The sequence below is a fragment of the Ylistrum balloti genome, unplaced genomic scaffold (genome assembly GCF_031769215.1).
Source record: "Ylistrum balloti isolate Yb309-2 unplaced genomic scaffold, AGI_CSIRO_Ybal_v1 Utg370580, whole genome shotgun sequence".
Taxonomy (NCBI): domain Eukaryota; kingdom Metazoa; phylum Mollusca; class Bivalvia; order Pectinida; family Pectinidae; genus Ylistrum; species Ylistrum balloti.
In genome coordinates, this window is record NW_026782361.1 from 52148 (window position 1) to 68992 (window position 16845).

General features: G+C 35.4%; 1 protein-coding gene across 5 annotated transcripts in view; it reads right to left on the minus strand.

Annotated features, from left to right (window-relative positions):
* LOC132556597 (rho guanine nucleotide exchange factor 11-like) overlaps positions 1-16845 on the minus strand; it is a 114953-nt gene that overhangs the window by 18743 nt on the left and 79365 nt on the right. For all 5 annotated transcript variants that reach the window (XM_060221023.1, XM_060221020.1, XM_060221024.1 and 2 more), the window contains 11 exons: positions 14999-15100; positions 14300-14420; positions 11956-12048; positions 7914-7991; positions 7402-7580; positions 4656-4802; positions 4034-4113; positions 3417-3542; positions 3040-3157; positions 1852-2021; positions 935-1184 (listed from right to left, as the gene is read on the minus strand). In XM_060221023.1, the coding sequence (XP_060077006.1) occupies positions 935-1184; positions 1852-2021; positions 3040-3157; positions 3417-3542; positions 4034-4113; positions 4656-4802; positions 7402-7580; positions 7914-7991; positions 11956-12048; positions 14300-14420; positions 14999-15100 (1464 nt within the window). The remainder of the gene's footprint in view (positions 1-934; positions 1185-1851; positions 2022-3039; positions 3158-3416; positions 3543-4033; positions 4114-4655; positions 4803-7401; positions 7581-7913; positions 7992-11955; positions 12049-14299; positions 14421-14998; positions 15101-16845) is intronic.

The window sequence follows — 16845 nt, forward strand, 5'->3', positions numbered from 1 at the left end:
TATTTAACAGTCGCTGTACTGTACATGTGGAGGATAAGACAGAACATGTACTTGACTGTATTTAACAGTCGCTGTACTGTACATGTGGATGATAAGACAGAACATGTACTTGACTGTATTTAACAGTCGCTGTACTGTACATGTGGAGGAAAAGACAGAACATGTACTTGACGTATTTAACAGTCGCTGTACTGTACATGTGGATGATAAGACAGAACATGTACTTGACTGTATTTAACTGTCGCTGTACTGTACATGTGGAGGATAAGACAGAACATGTACTTGACTGTATTTAACAGTCGCTGTACTGTACATGTGGAGGAAAAGACAGAACATGTACTTGACTGTATTTAACAGTCGCTGTACTGTACATGTGGAGGATAAGACAGAACATGTACTTGACTGTATTTAACAGTCGCTGTACTGTATATGTGGAGGATAAGACAGAACATGTACTTGACTGTATTTAACAGTCGCTGTACTGTACATGTGGATGATAAGACAGAACATTTACTTGACTGTATTTAACAGTCGCTGTACTGTACATGTGGAGGATAAGACAGAACATGTACTTGACTGTATTTAACTGTCGCTGTACTGTACATGTGGAGGATAAGACAGAACATGTACTTGACTGTATTTAACAGTCGCTGTACTGTACATGTGGAGGATAAGACAGAACATGTACTTGACTCTATTTAACTGTCGCTGTACTGTACATGTGGATGATAAGACAGAACATGTACTTGACTGTATTTAACTGTCGCTGTATTGTACATGTGGAGGATAAGACAGAACATGTACTTGACTGTATTTAACAGTCGCTGTACTGTACATGTGGAGGATAAGACAGAACATGTACTTGACTGTATTTAACTGTCGCTGTACTGTACATGTGGAGGATAAGACAGAACATGTACTTGACTGTACTTACCTGTTGCTTTACTGTTGGTGTGGAGGATATTATTGAGTTTGAGGACGGGAGCGAACATATATTTGATATCCTCCTTGCCCGCCACCAGCTGTGTGCTCTGACACTTGAGGACGAGTTTGTCGTCTTGTTTCTGGAGAAGTACAAACAGATCTTCCAGTAGAATTACATGGACATCTAGACTCTTTCTCTGGTTCATATTCCATGTCAGTGGGCCCTCATGCACTAGTCGGTGAGCTCGTAGGTCCAGGGACTATAAAACAGAATCAGGCTTTTAACAGTAGAAGAAAGCTCTCAAAACACGTCCAGTAGAAGATTCAAGTGTGATCACATAGTCATCCTCACAACATAAATGACCAATGTTAAGTATATTAGCAGTGATGTACATAGTTTACAAGATGTTAAAGAATCTAAAAACTTTTTCCACTGTACTACTGACATTAACAATCTGAAGAAAATGTTCCAAATATTTTTTCACCCTGACTGATTACCAATCAATTTTCATCCTGACTGATAATCCATCAGTTTTCACCCTGACTGATTACCAATCAATTTTCATCCTGACTGATAATCCATCAGTTTTCACCCTGACTGATTACCAATCAATTTTCACCCTGATTGATAGCCCATCAGTTTTCACCCAGACTGATTACCAATCAGTTTTCATCCTGATTGATAACCCATCAGTTAGCACCATGACTGATAACCCATTAGTTCGCACCCTGACTGATAACCCATCAGTTTTCACCCTGACTGATAACCCATCAGTTTTCACCCTGACTGATAACCCATCAGTTTTCACCCTGACTGATAACCCATCAGTTTTCACCCTGACTGATAACCCATCAGTTTTCACCCTGACTGATTACCCATCAGACCAAACTCTGGTTGATTTCACTAATTAGGACCACAAAACCTACCTTCAGGTCATCAGCCATGTAGTCAGAGAGAATCTTCTTCTCCATTCTCCTCTGTAACTGTTCCAGTCTGTAGATGTTTTCATAATCTTGGACTGCCTGGTTTACATACTCCAAGATGTGTTTACTGCACTGGAGAGCCCGCTCCAGCTTTGTGTGTTCTTCGGAACCCACTGTAACACAAACAGTCAGACACCTGTCATTTTATAGTTATTGTATGGGTTTCGAGGGTAAATGATTATGATGTATTTCTTGTTTTTCCTGTGACCAGGTCTATTTACCTACAGAAATACCAGAAACTTTTTTATGTCCTGTAAGCCCATACTTTCACCATTTTATCATACAGCTACAAACTAAAGGGACATCCACACTAGAAAATATGTGTTAAATAACCAAATTCATTTGTACAGTATTAGGTTGTTCGGTAATTGTGCATGCATTTCTCTAGAAACATGTGCCAATGTAGTACTCTTTACCATCCTTTCTGTTTAAATTTTCAATAGGTCAGACTTACAATGTGTACATTTTATGGACACTGTCTATTAGGAATATTTGGTCTACAGCACCTGTCTGTATGAGATTTCTATAGGCCAGACTTACACAATGTGTGTTTCTAGAAACTCTCTAATAACAGGATATTTGGTCTCTATAACACCTGTCTATATTCTCTAGACCAGAATTACACAGCGTGTGTTTCTTGAGACTCTCTAATAACAGGGGATATTTGGTCTCTATAACACCTGTCTATATTCTCTAGACCAGACTTACACAGCGTGTGTTTCTTGAGACTCTCTATTAACAGGGGATATTTGGTCTCTAAAACACCTGTCTATATTCTCTAGACCAGAATTACACAGCGTGTGTTTCTTGAGACTCTCTAATAACAGGGGATATTTGGTCTCTATAACACCTGTCTATATTCTCTAGACCAGACTTACACAGCGTGTGTTTCTAGAAACTCTCTAATAACGGGATATTTGGTCTCTATAACACCTGTCTATATTCTCTAGACCAGAATTACACAGCGTGTGTTTCTTGAGACTCTCTATTAACAGGGGATATTTGGTCTCTATAACACCTGTCTATATTCTCTAGACCAGAATTACACAGCGTGTGTTTCTTGAGACTCTCTAATAACAGGGGATATTTGGTCTCTATAACACCTGTCTATATTCTCTAGACCAGACTTACACAGCGTGTGTTTCTTGAGACTCTCTATTAACAGGGGATATTTGGTCAGCCTCATCATTTGAGTTGGGATGAGATCCTTCAGCTGAAGCCTGCGCATTAGGTTACTACTTTCTGCTTCCTGTAAACACAGTAAACATGTATACTTCAGTACTAATCCTTACTCTCATACAATATCACATATTCAAACTTGTGACAACTCTTTCGGGCTATGGGGTAATATTTAGATAGAAACCAAGTCATCACAGAAGTACAAACATCATGCTTAAACTGTTAAGTGGTCTGAGCTTTACATACAGCTGGAATTCCAATAAAACATGGGCCTTTTAAGACAGATTGTGAAAGCCAAGAGAAACTTTTTAGTTTTCACAGGTACTTACCCCCAAAAACGTTGATATTCGTGCATCCTTTTTCTGTTTTGACCTGAGCATATCCAGCGCATGTTGCTGGTTTCGACAAAATATGGCACAATTTTTACGGAATGCTTCCCCCTCTTCATTGTCAAACTGTTAAGCACAAAGATTGGTCAAGCCATGTTAAGTTTATGTTTTAAGAGTAGTGTCCATAAAAATTTCAATAGATTTAACTTGTTCTGTTAATGTTGATAGTCTACTTAAACTTATGTACCAGTTAATAGGCAAAGTTAACTGTAACCAATGTTTAATTTTTGTTGCAATCCCTAACCAAAACACCCAAAATAAGGCCAAGCTTACATTTATCAATGTTTAATTTTTGTTGCAATCCCTAACCAAAACACCCAAAATAAGGCCAAGCTTACATTTATCAATGTTTAATGTTTGTAGGAAGTCCAACCCAAGATACCAAAAATAAAGTCAAAGCCAAATTTTGTCAATGTTTAATGATTATTGTAAGTCCTACCCAAAACACCCAAAGCAAGGCCAAGCTAACTTTTATCAATGTTTGTTATCCACCACAATTACTAACAATACATACTCTTAATCAGGTCGATGCATAAAGAAAATGAAACACAACTTACCCTTTTTAATAAAATATCACCAATATCATCTACCACTTTGTTTTCTCTTCTTTTTGCCTTTAAAGCATTATTCAATGAACCTGTAGCAAACAAGAAATAGATTAATATCTCGGCTTTTTCATGTTTTCTTATTATTATTGCCGAACACATAAACATAACAAAGACACGTTCGATCAAGTTGAAATTTATTAAATCAAATGGAGTTTTGCAAATCTTTCTATATGTGTACTTGGATTCAAACAAATTTTGAGTTAGGTTTAAATATCACTTTTTATATAAGTAAGATCAGACTTATTGCAAATATTTTATTTTCAATAAAAGCAACTTGGAAATAATCATGGCCATGAAATGCCCATATTATTAGTAATTACATTTTAACATTTTTTAACTCACAATTTCAATGGTATATGAAACAGTCTTTTTTCCTAATAAAGCAATAAATCTTGATGTTCCATATGCTCTTTAAATGATATAAAATCTGCCTGTTACCTCAGAAATTGACAGGGCCAAGGACAAAAGTACCAAAAATCTAAAGAGTTTAACACCGGGGAGATAATTAGCACTGACAGGGGAGGTAACTGGTTCTAACAAGAGAAAGGCAGGGGAGATAACTAATACTTACAGTGGAGTTGGATCATGTGATCCAAGTTAGGGAACAGCAGTTTAGTAAACTCCTCTGATATATTAGGATCATGAACCATTGGTTTCTGAAATAAACTTTCCATTATCTTTAAGTTCCGCACATGGCGTCGTTCGGTATAAATTAATTCTGAAACATAAAAAAGGTTCAGAATTTCTAAGTGTTCAACGAAAGGGAATTCCATTTATATAACAAAAACATTTCTCACGACACAATCAATTTTTATATCAATCATATTTATTCTAATTTCAGTAAGTGAAAATGGACTGCATACTTAAAGATTATTTGAAATTTAAGTAAGCAGGGCCCTGATCAGGGAACGGTTGTATTGTATCACCTGTAAAGACTAAAGAAACTCTATGGCCACAATTCTTTAAGTCTCAGAATTTCTGTTGGTCATCGAGTCAGACCTTGACCAATGACAACATCAAATTCTGTTACATGTAAAATTTGACATCATAATACTTTGGTGTCAATATCAATGCTAAAATTAAGAGCTTCATCAGGTATTTAAGTACAAGAATCAACCTCGTTCTTACTAAAAGGTAATAGAGAAACAACTATGGTATATTATCTACTGTCAAACCCTCTATAAGAGCTTCATCAGGTATTTAAGTACAAGAACCAACCTCGTTCTTACTAAAAGGTAATAGAGAAACAACTATGGTATATTATCTACTGTCAAACCCTCTATAAGAGCTTCATCAGGTATTTAAGTACAAGAACCAACCTCGTTCTTACTAAAAGGTAACAGAGAAACAACTATGGTATATTATCTACTGTCAAACCCTCTATAAGAGCTTCATCAGGTATTTAAGTACAAGAACCAACCTCGTTCTTACTAAAAGGTAATAGAGAAACAACTATGGTATATTATCTACTGTCAAACCCTCTATAAGAGCTTCATCAGGTATTTAAGTACAAGAACCAACCTCGTTCTTACTAAAAGGTAACAGAGAAACAACTATGGTATATTATCTACTGTCAAACCCTCTATAAGAGCTTCATCAGGTATTTAAGTACAAGAACCAACCTCGTTCTTACTAAAAGGTAACAGAGAAACAACTATGGTATATTATCTACTGTCAAACCCTCTATAAGAGCTTCATCAGGTATTTAAGTACAAGAACCAACCTCGTTCTTACTAAAAGGTAACAGAGAAACAACTATGGTATATTATCTACTGTCAAACCCTCTATAAGAGCTTCATCAGGTATTTAAGTACAAGAACCAACCTCGTTCTTACTAAAAGGTAACAGAGAAACAACTATGGTATATTATCTACTGTCAAACCCTCTATAAGAGCTTCATCAGGTATTTAAGTACAAGAACCAACCTCGTTCTTACTAAAAGGTAACAGAGAAACAACTATGGTATATTATCTACTGTCAAACCCTCTATAAGAGCTTCATCAGGTATTTAAGTACAAGAACCAACCTCGTTCTTACTAAAAGGTAACAGAGAAACAACTATGGTATATTATCTACTGTCAAACCCTCTATAAGAGCTTCATCAGGTATTTAAGTACAAGAACCAACCTCGTTCTTACTAAAAGGTAACAGAGAAACAACTATGGTATATTATCTACTGTCAAACCCTCTATAAGAGCTTCATCAGGTATTTAAGTACAAGAACCAACCTCGTTCTTACTAAAAGGTAACAGAGAAACAACTATGGTATATTATCTACTGTCAAACCCTCTATAAGAGCTTCATCAGGTATTTAAGTACAAGAATCAGCCTCGTTCTTACTAAAAGGTAATAGAGAAACAACTATGGTATATTATCTACTGTCAAACCCTCTATAAGAGCTTCATCAGGTATTTAAGTACAAGAATCAGCCTCGTTCTTACTAAAAGGTAATAGAGAAACAACTATGGTATATTATCTACTGTCAAACCCTCTATAAGAGCTTCATCAGGTATTTAAGTACAAGAATCAACCTCGTTCTTACTAAAAGGTAATAGAGAAACAACTATGGTATATTATCTACTGTCAAACCCTCTATAAGAGCTTCATCAGGTATTTAAGTACAAGAACCAACCTCGTTCTTACTAAAAGGTAATAGAGAAACAACTATGGTATATTATCTACTGTCAAACCCTCTATAAGAGCTTCATCAGGTATTTAAGTACAAGAATCAACCTCGTTCTTACTAAAAGGTAATAGAGAAACAACTATGGTATATTATCTACTGTCAAACCCTCTATAAGAGAGAGAAAACCAACCTCGTTCTTACTAAAAGGTAATAGAGAAACAACTATGGTATATTATCTACTGTCAAACCCTCTATAAGAGCTTCATCAGGTATTTTACAAGTACTAAAAGGTAATAGAGAAACAACAACTGTCAAACCCTCCTTCATCAGGTATTTAAGTACAAGAACCAACCTCGTTCTTACTAAAAGGTAATAGAGAAACAACTATGGTATATTATCTACTGTCAAACCCTCTATAAGAGCTTCATCAGGTCTTTAAGTACAAGAATCAACCTCGTTCTTACTAAAAGGTAATAGAGAAACAACTATGGTATATTATCTACTGTCAAACCCTCTATAAGAGCTTCATCAGGTATTTAAGTACAAGAATCAACCTCGTTCTTACTAAAAGGTAATAGAGAAACAACTATGGTATATTATCTACTGTCAAACCCTCTATAAGAGAGAGGAAAACCAATTGTACAAAAAAACAAAACGCTGACCATATCCAATACATTATTGCAGTACTGACCATTAATAACATCCTGTCGTTTCCGTTCCTTGGGTTTCAGTCGACGATATACTTCATCAGGGAGGACAGACTTGAGCTGAGGCAGCTCCTGTTCCACATCGTAATCGGAGTCTTCATCTGGAAGGGACTGTGGGATATTGTTGACAGCATCCAATGAATTACTTGGACTGTCAACACTCCTACAATATAACCATACAGATTCCATTACTAGTGGAGAATAGGCCTTAATTAGACCATCATCACTATCTATTTAACAAATTATCACACCAAATTTTATCTTACACCAAATAAGGACTTTATGCCGTCTTTTCGCAAGGTTCAATATAGCATTGCTTCATATTTGTTCTTCAAAATATTAGCATGATAAGAACATAGCTGATCAATGACCATGACACATAATCAAAGGCCATTTCAATGGGTTTTTTCTTACACTTATGAAATAAAATTACATCAAGAAAGAAGACAATTTGTGGAATAGTTTACCAAGCTACCATAAGATTACAAAATTTTACCGATTTGAAAGACTTGACGTTGATGAACTGCTAGAGTTGTTCTGTAGAATTTTAATGGTTTCATCCATATCTAGGTCACTGTAACACAAGTAGAAATATATCATCATTCAAAACTAGGTCGCTGTAACACAAGTAGGAATATATTAACATCCTAAACTAGGTCGCTGTAACACAAGTAGGAATATATTATCATTAAAAACTAGGTCGCTGTAACACAAGTAGGAATATATTATCATCCAAAACTAGGTCGCTGTAACACAAGTAGGAATATATTATCATTCAAAACTAGGTCGCTGTAACACAAGTAGGAATATTTTATCCAAAACTAGGTCGTTGTAACACAAGCAAAAGGATATTATCATCCAAAACTAGGTCGTTGTAACACATGTAGAAATATATTATCATCCAAAACTAGGTCGTTGCAACACAAGCATGAATGTATTATCATCCAGAACTAGGTCTCTGAAACACAAATATATGTATATCTCCATTCAATTCTTGGTCACAGTACAACAATCAAAAATACACTGTCATCCATAGTTAGGCCACTGTATTAGACACACAAATATAATTTTTTCCAAAACCAGGTCGCTGAAACAGACACAAAAATTTATTTGTATCCAAAACTAGATAGGTATTTACACATTTATATTATCATCCAGAACTGGACCATTGTAACATGAACAAAACACAAATAAGGTAACATCACTAGGTCCATGCAATATGAACACAATATATGAATGATCCAAAATTCAGGTTCCTGTAAATTGAAAAAGATATGTAAAATCTAGGTTGGTGTACTACAAACATTAACAAGTGATCATTCAAAGTCACTGTAACACAAAAGCATATACAATAAAGGAATCAGATTTAGAATGATGGCCTGTTGCCAGTATAATACACATTTAATGAGAGGTACCTTCCAATGTCACTGACAAAATGGGAGTAATCTCCCCTTATACATACAACAAAAGAATGATGAAAATAAGAGAGCATAGAACAACAAAAGCTACAAATATACAGTTTAGATATACACTGAAGCATCAGCCGATATATTCTTATCTAAAACATTCAAAAAAGAAAGAAATATAAATCATAGATCAAAGATCAATGTTTTTTGTTGTAAAGTTGAAGTTGAAATTGATGGTAGCCTTAATTCCATATGTCAGTGAAACAAAGTCAAAGCTAAAAAAGTAAGGGCAGTTATTGTCCCCTACTCTGGGGCTGACAACATGCATCCTGAAAGGTGATTTAATCATCAACCCCAAGCTGGGACAAGTTACACTATGTTGTTATCCATGTTACCCCCCACCCCCCATTTCTTCTCCTCCACTCCTACCCTCAGATAAGTAACATGAAAATTACAAAATGGTAGTATTTGTTTCTCCACAAACCCAAACACACAAGAGAATATTTACAGATATCATGGACCATCCCTCCCCTAGGACAGTGCAAGGGGAATGACTTTACTCTCCATCAATCTCTACCCTTTTACAGGTATCCTGAAATCTCCCTCCCACAGGAAAATACAAGGGATATGTGTTTACTTTCCACCAATTCCTTCCCCTGGGGTAGTTTACAGGTATCCTGGAATCTCCCTCCCACAGGAAAATACAAGGGTTATGTGTTTAATCGTCATCCTAACCTAAAAGGATAAATTACATGCATCCAAGATTTGAAACAACAAGAAGTTGACAAGATTTTGTGAGGTGGGGGTGACATCCAAGATTTGAAACATTACAACAAGAATTTGTGAGGTGGGTGTGACATCCAAGATTTGAAACATTACAACAAGATTTTGTGAGGTGGGGGTGACATCCAAGATTTGAAACAACAAGAAGTTGACAAGATTTTGTGAGGTGGGGGTGACATCCAAGATTTGAAACATTACAACAAGAATTTGTGAGGTGGGTGTGACATCCAAGATTTGAAACATTACAACAAGAATTTGTGAGGTGGGTGTGACATCCAAAATTTGAAACATTACAACAAGAATTTGACAAGAATTTGTGAGGTGGGGGTGACATCCAAGATCTGAAACATTACAACAAGAATTTGACAAGAATTTGTGAGGTGGGTGTGACATCCAAGATTTGAAACATTACAACAAGAAGTTGACAAGATTTTGCGTGGTGGGGCTAATATCCAAGAAGTGGATAAGTTTTTGTGAGGTGGGTGTGACAGAAGGAAAAGTGACGTAAACAACAGATAACATCAAAAAGAAAACCAAAACATCAATTTAAACAACAAGTACAACAACATTGACAAACAACGACAACAAGAAGAAAGAGTCTGGTGAGGTTAAAATGAACTAATGGTTACATAGATAGGTGAAGTTAGTATATGAGAACAATGCTATAATTACACAGTCTGTACAGCTGGTGAGATGATCAGTTCCACGTCGCATAGAGAGATAAAAATGTCCTAAATTTTCTTTACCGGAAAACAAAATGTCCTTAATTGTCTTAAGAGGGAAGACAAAATGTCCAAAATTGTTACTAGAGGGAAGACAAAATGTCCTAAATTGTCTTAAAAGGGAAAACAAAATGTCCTTAATTGTCTTAAGAGGGAAGACAAAATGTCCTAAATTGTTACTAGAGGACAGACAGAATGTCCTAAATTGTTACTAGAGGGAAGACAAAATGTCCTAAATTGTTACTAGAGGAAAGACAAAATGTCCTAAATTGTCTGTAGAGGACAGACAAAATGTCCTTAATTGTCTGTAGAGAGAAAACATAATGTCCTAAATTGTTACTAGAGGGAAGACAACATGTCCTAAATTGTTCTTAGTTGGAAGACAAAATGTCTTAAATTGTCTTTAGAGAGAAGACTAAATGTCCTAAATTGTTCCTAGAGGACAGACAAAATGTCCTAAATTGTTCCTAGAGGAAACACAAAATGTCCTAAATTGTTCCTAGAGGGAAGACAAAATGTCCTTAATTGCCTTAAGAGGACAGACAAAATGTCCTAAATTGTTCCTAGAGGGAAGGCAAAATAACCTAAATTGTCTCTAGAGGGAAGAAAAAATGTCCTTAATTGTCTGTAGAGAGAAGACAAAATGTCCTTAATTGTTCCTAGAGGGAAGACAAAATGTTCTAAATTGTCTCTAGAGGGAAGACAAAATGTCCTAAATTGTCTGTAGAGGGAAGACAAAATGTCCTAAATTGTCTGTAGAGGGAAGACAAAATGTCCTAAATTGTCTGTAGAGGACAGACAAAATGTCCTTAATTGTTCCTAGAGGAAAGACAAAATGTCCTAAATTGTCTGTAGAGGACAGACAAAATGTCCTTAATTGTCTCTAGAGGGAAGACAAAATGTCCTAAATTGTTCCTAGAGGGAAGACAAAATGTCCTAAATTGTTCCTAGAGGGAAGACAAAATGTCCTAAATTGTTCCTAGAGGGAAGACAAAATGTCCTAAATTGTTCCTAGAGGGAAGACAAAATGTCCTAAATTGTCTGTAGAAGACAGACAAAATGTCCAAAATTGTTCCTAGAGGGAAGACAAAGTGTCCTTAATTGTCTGTAGATGGAAGACAATTTGTCTTTAGTTGTTTATAGAGTAAAATAACTTCCAATCAATATAAGACCGTGCATTTTTTCAATGACTGCCGTGTAATCATAGCTATAGTGCCAGTAATTAATGCCATGAAAACTTTATAAACAGCCAAAAAATGTTCCTGCAGAAGTGACATCTTATAATAGGCAGTTCACAAGGATTTGCATTTAAACCTATGTTAAACTTTGATTTACTCCTAGTGTTTTGAAGTTCTTTTCAAGGAAATCTTTATCGAATGCACTGTGTGAGAAATTCTGACAGAGATCTAAAATTGTCCTCATACTATTTACACCAAAACCGTTACCAAAGCAACTAGAAGATCAGAGTAAACTAAACAACACCTAAAAACAAGAAATAAAGATACTACATTGATACATGCAGGCTCAAAATAAAAATAATGGCATGCAGCATTCGGAAATAAGAGTGTTCCGCAACAAAATTCAGCCATCCACGACATGCCTGTTGGGTGATGCGTGACCCTGTTACCTTTTTGCCCGTTGTCGGTCGCGGGTTGGTCGCTCTCCTCGGCCGTCAGCCCGGCCTTTCAAACTTTCTGACCGCCCTAAATCTGTACCTTTCCTACAATGGCGGGCGAAACAGAGTGAGAAAAGCCAATAAAAAACCTTTTTACTCTACCACAAATCCAGTATGTAACGGATGCTTTGATTGGATACTGATAATCAAGAGTGGAAGTTTCAAATTACAAGAAAAATCATGGTTTTCGTCCAAATATTTAATGTGCAGTTGTTACGTACAGAAATAACATGTAGTGACAGTAAACAAAATACATATTGAACATCTTAGTATATTTATCAATAGAGAATCATTTTAATGTCCGTAGCATTGGTCTTACGGCACCACTTTACAGTTGATGCCAAATAAGGTATTCAACACAGCTTCCAAAGCTGTATTTCTTTTGTTCTTGTGAGAAACTTTACAGGTGAGTTCTATACTCAAGTTTGAGAAATAATGGCAGACAAGACAACGAGGCAAGAGGAACAGACATGTATTGTTGTTGTGTTTTGATCTTGCCATTCTCCGAGATCGTAATGATTTTAATTCTTGGAATCCACAATAAAACTTGCCAAACTACTCTCTAACCAGTACATCTATTGCAGACGTAAAACCACTCAAACAAACTATATAAAGACTATTTATAGAAAGCAGGTATATCAGTCACCAAGCTGAACTCATCTAAATCTAACAGAAAGCCTAGCTTAATCTAAATATAGAAAGCAGGTTCTCTTTGTTCTAAATATAGAAAAGGGAAATTCTCACAGCTATTAATATCAACACAAAATTGAAACTCTTCATTGGTGTTTCTGATTGTCATTTGTCTACAGAAAGAAAGAATTCTTCATATTTTTCTATGGTTAAGTGTATAAAATCGGGAAAATTGAAAAAAAAAAAATGCTTTGGTATTTAACCCAACTGCTTAATTTTACTATGTATAAATACACCGACAATAAAAAAAGGTGTTTAAAAGACAGAGAACTAAACAGAAAAAACATCTACCTGTCTGTAAGGGTTACTACATGGTATATGACCTTTACCATTTGAAGAACAATATATTTTTTTTGTTGCTATCAGTTTATTAAGTCCATCTACTCTGTAGGTTTACTGTTCCCCTACTGGGTGGTCTTTATAGACAGTTAAGTTTGTGCAGCCATCTCCATGGTTAGATTAGCTGGTGCTAGTTTACTGCTTTAATCAGTAACACCACCAAAGCAAGGTGCAAAAATCACACAGGTAGAAAGATTCAGAAACACAGACAGAAAGAATCGGACATACAGACAGAAAGACGCAGACATAAAGACAGAAAGACTCGTACATACAGACAGAAGGACTTGGACATAAAGGCAGAAAGATGCAGACATACAGACAGAAAGACGCAGACATACAGACAGAAAGACTCGGACATACAGACAGAAAGACGCAGACATACAGACAGAAAGACTCGGACATACAGACAGAAAGACGCAGACATAAAGACAGAAAGACTGGTACATACAGACAGAAAGACTTGGACATAAAGGCAGAAAGACGCAGACATACAGACAGAAAGACTCGGACATAAAGACAGAAAGACTCAGACATAAAGACAGAAAGACTTGGACATACAGATAATTAAAGACTCACATATATGAAGGATATTAGAAATACATATAATGAAAGACAGAAGAACTGACAGAGAAAAAAAATGGCAGGAAAGGTGAACGAATACATACAGACAAGAAAGAAGGAAGAAGACTCTCTTAGAAAGAAAAATGGACAAACACTTGTATAGGAAAGACAGATAGATGAAATGAAGGACAAACAAACATATATAAAATGATCACAAATCTTGAGAGATTATATAAGAAATATCTTTATTTCTTCTCATATCTTTCATTACCTTTTGGATTTTCAAAGCTAAATTTATACTTTTTTCTTTCTTCTCTTTAAATTGTTTCAAATGTTTTTTTTCTAAATGATGCAGGAAATATCTGACTCTCATAATAACAAAAGTCTGGGAAATGAGAAATAGAATTAATAGTGTTTGTTCATTGAACCAGAAATAGTGTGAATGGTCGATCACTGACGTTCGTAGTCAGACACTGGTTTACCTGACAAAGCTTCAGACTGGTTAAATGTTCAACATCAGTGATAAGCTTACCTGCTGCAGAATGTGACTGGAACATCATTGCTTGCATATGAATGTCTTATCTGTTATGGTTTGTGATTGGCTTACCTGTTGAGGCATGTGATTGGTGCACTTATTTACAATTTGGTTTTACTGCTGCAGCATGTGATTGATTTACAACTGGTAAGCTTAGGAGATAAACCTTACCTGTGCATTTCTGGCTCAGTCAGCTGACTTGGTGAACGACGCTTATCTGCAGGTGATGGTACAAGCTGGTCAAACCGGGTCACCAACTTGCTCACAGAGTGGGCGTCGGTTCGAAGTTGATCTGAAATTTACATCCATTGTGTGTAAATTTCTATGTCAGAATATTAGCTGAAATTGCCCTATAATTGACAGCGACATTCAGGTTGTTCTTATCAACTACGATGTTAAATTAAATTTTCTATCAAACTAAAAGTGATTTTCAAAATAATCCCCTTAACATCAAAGTATTTTTCTACAAATAAATAAATAAAGAGCTCTATGCAAATTTTATGGTCGAACATCGTTATCTGGAACTCGTATAACTTCGAAGACCATGTTTAATTTGAAGTGTTTCGTAGTTCCCTGCCAAACTATACACAAAACATTTGAACTCACTTAAATTGCATAAATAGAGAATACTTTGTTCACTCAAAGTTTTCCCATGGTCCTGCTGAGTTCGAGAAAACAAGGTTCAACTGTATATTAAATTGACAGCTTTAATGAATGATCAACTGTAGCAATACCATATTCAGTAAAATTTTTTAATCATTCAAGTGATTAAATCTGATTTTAACAGTATTGATTCTGGCTTAAATCAGAAGAAGCCAATTAAATAAAAAAAATCTCTCTTATTTCATCATTTTTCTTCAAAAAACTCACGCAGATCTGGATCATCCTCATCCTTAACTGCCTGTATTTCAAAGCTAGTTGTAACTTGGGGTCCCGGACTGCCAGAAACCTCACTCTCTTTAATCGTTTGGCCTTAAAGAAAAGTTTGTCACATCAAGCAACAGTAACGATATGCCTAATTCAGACCCAAATACCACTTTAAAGTTTACAATACTCAACCTTTTTACAATCTTAGTAAGATATATATTTTGATCTTTATTGATATATAAACAATTTATGTATATAGACCTGTTTAAGTCAACACCCTGTGGGACACAACATATTGGTCAGATTAACCTGTGCAATCAGGTACCTGTCTAATCTGATACCCTGTTGAAATCAACATATTGGTCAGATTAACCTGTGCAATCAGGCACCTGTCTAATCTGACACCCTGTTGAAATCAACATATTGGTCAGATTAACCTGTCTTCTCTGAACCTCTGTAGTACACCATATATTGGTCAAGATAGTCTGTTTAATCTGACATCATGTTGGACACAACCTATTAGTCAAATTAACCTGTCTTAACTGACTCACTGCATGACAGGTCTTAGTTGCATTAACCTGTCTAATCTGACAACTTGTGGGACATATTGGTCAGATTAACCTGTCCAATCAGGCACCATGAAGGGTACACGACATTAGTAAGATTAACCTGTCTAATCTGACACCCTGTGGGACACAACAGATCGGCCAGGCTAACCTATCTAATGGGAAATTCTGCAAATAAGGTACTTTATACAAGTCACAATATTTAAACTCTCTTAAAACAGATAATATTTAGTTTTAAATAAAAATCATGAAAAGTTTGACCAGCAAAAATAACCAAATTTAGGGAATCAATCAACATTTCAAGATTAGCATTTTCCAACGAGTTTCAATAAAATTTATTTTAAAAAGAACAAATCTTAATTACTATTTTTATGTTATTGTTTGAAGATTGTGTGTCAGAAACTTTATTTGTAATAACTCTCCTATGTAACCACAAACTGCAGAGAGAATTCAAAAGCAAGGTACTGCAGTTTGCACATGTCAAGAGGATGCTTAGAGCAGATATGAGTGATAGGAGACAGTTCAACATCAGAATGACGGAGGTCTAGCTACATCAAAAGATGCAGTTAAAAGGAGAGGTTCAATATTCGAGAAAAAGATTTCAATTGATCAGTCTCAGTATTTCATATACAAGTACAATTTACATGCTAGCAAAAATACAGAGTTATAATGTCAGAAACACTTGTCATTTTGTGATTTGGAAAAAAAATGGTTTGATCAATTTATTTTAACAGAAAAACAAATACCAATTTATTAAACCATTCTAGTTATTCAAGAAAAAAGTCTCCATCTGAGATCAAACTATATTTTTTCCTTTACTTTTTTAAATACCTCCATCTGAGATTTAACTTGATTTTTTTCTTTTCTTTTTTTAAATACCTCTGTCTGAAGAGATCAAACTATTTTTTTTCTTTTTGTTTTTAAAAGTACTCCAAGGAAAACATAGGCATATCTTAACTAGCCACAAGTGAGAAAGAAACTTTACTATAAAACCTCAGAAGTTCCATAATAAAAGAAGAAGCAGCATATCTAACTAGCCATACAAAAGAGATTTTACTTTATTGCTAAACCTCAGAAATTGGTGAAATAATTAAAACATAACATTTTTACTTGTCTGTTTGAATAAACTGAGTAACTCTGGGTTGAATAAACTGACTCGCTCTGTGTTGAATAAACTAACTAGCTCTGGGTTGAATAAACTGAGTAACTCTTGGTTGAATAAACTGCATAACTTGTGGTTGAATAAACTGACTAACTCTGGGTTGAATAAACTGAGTATCTCAG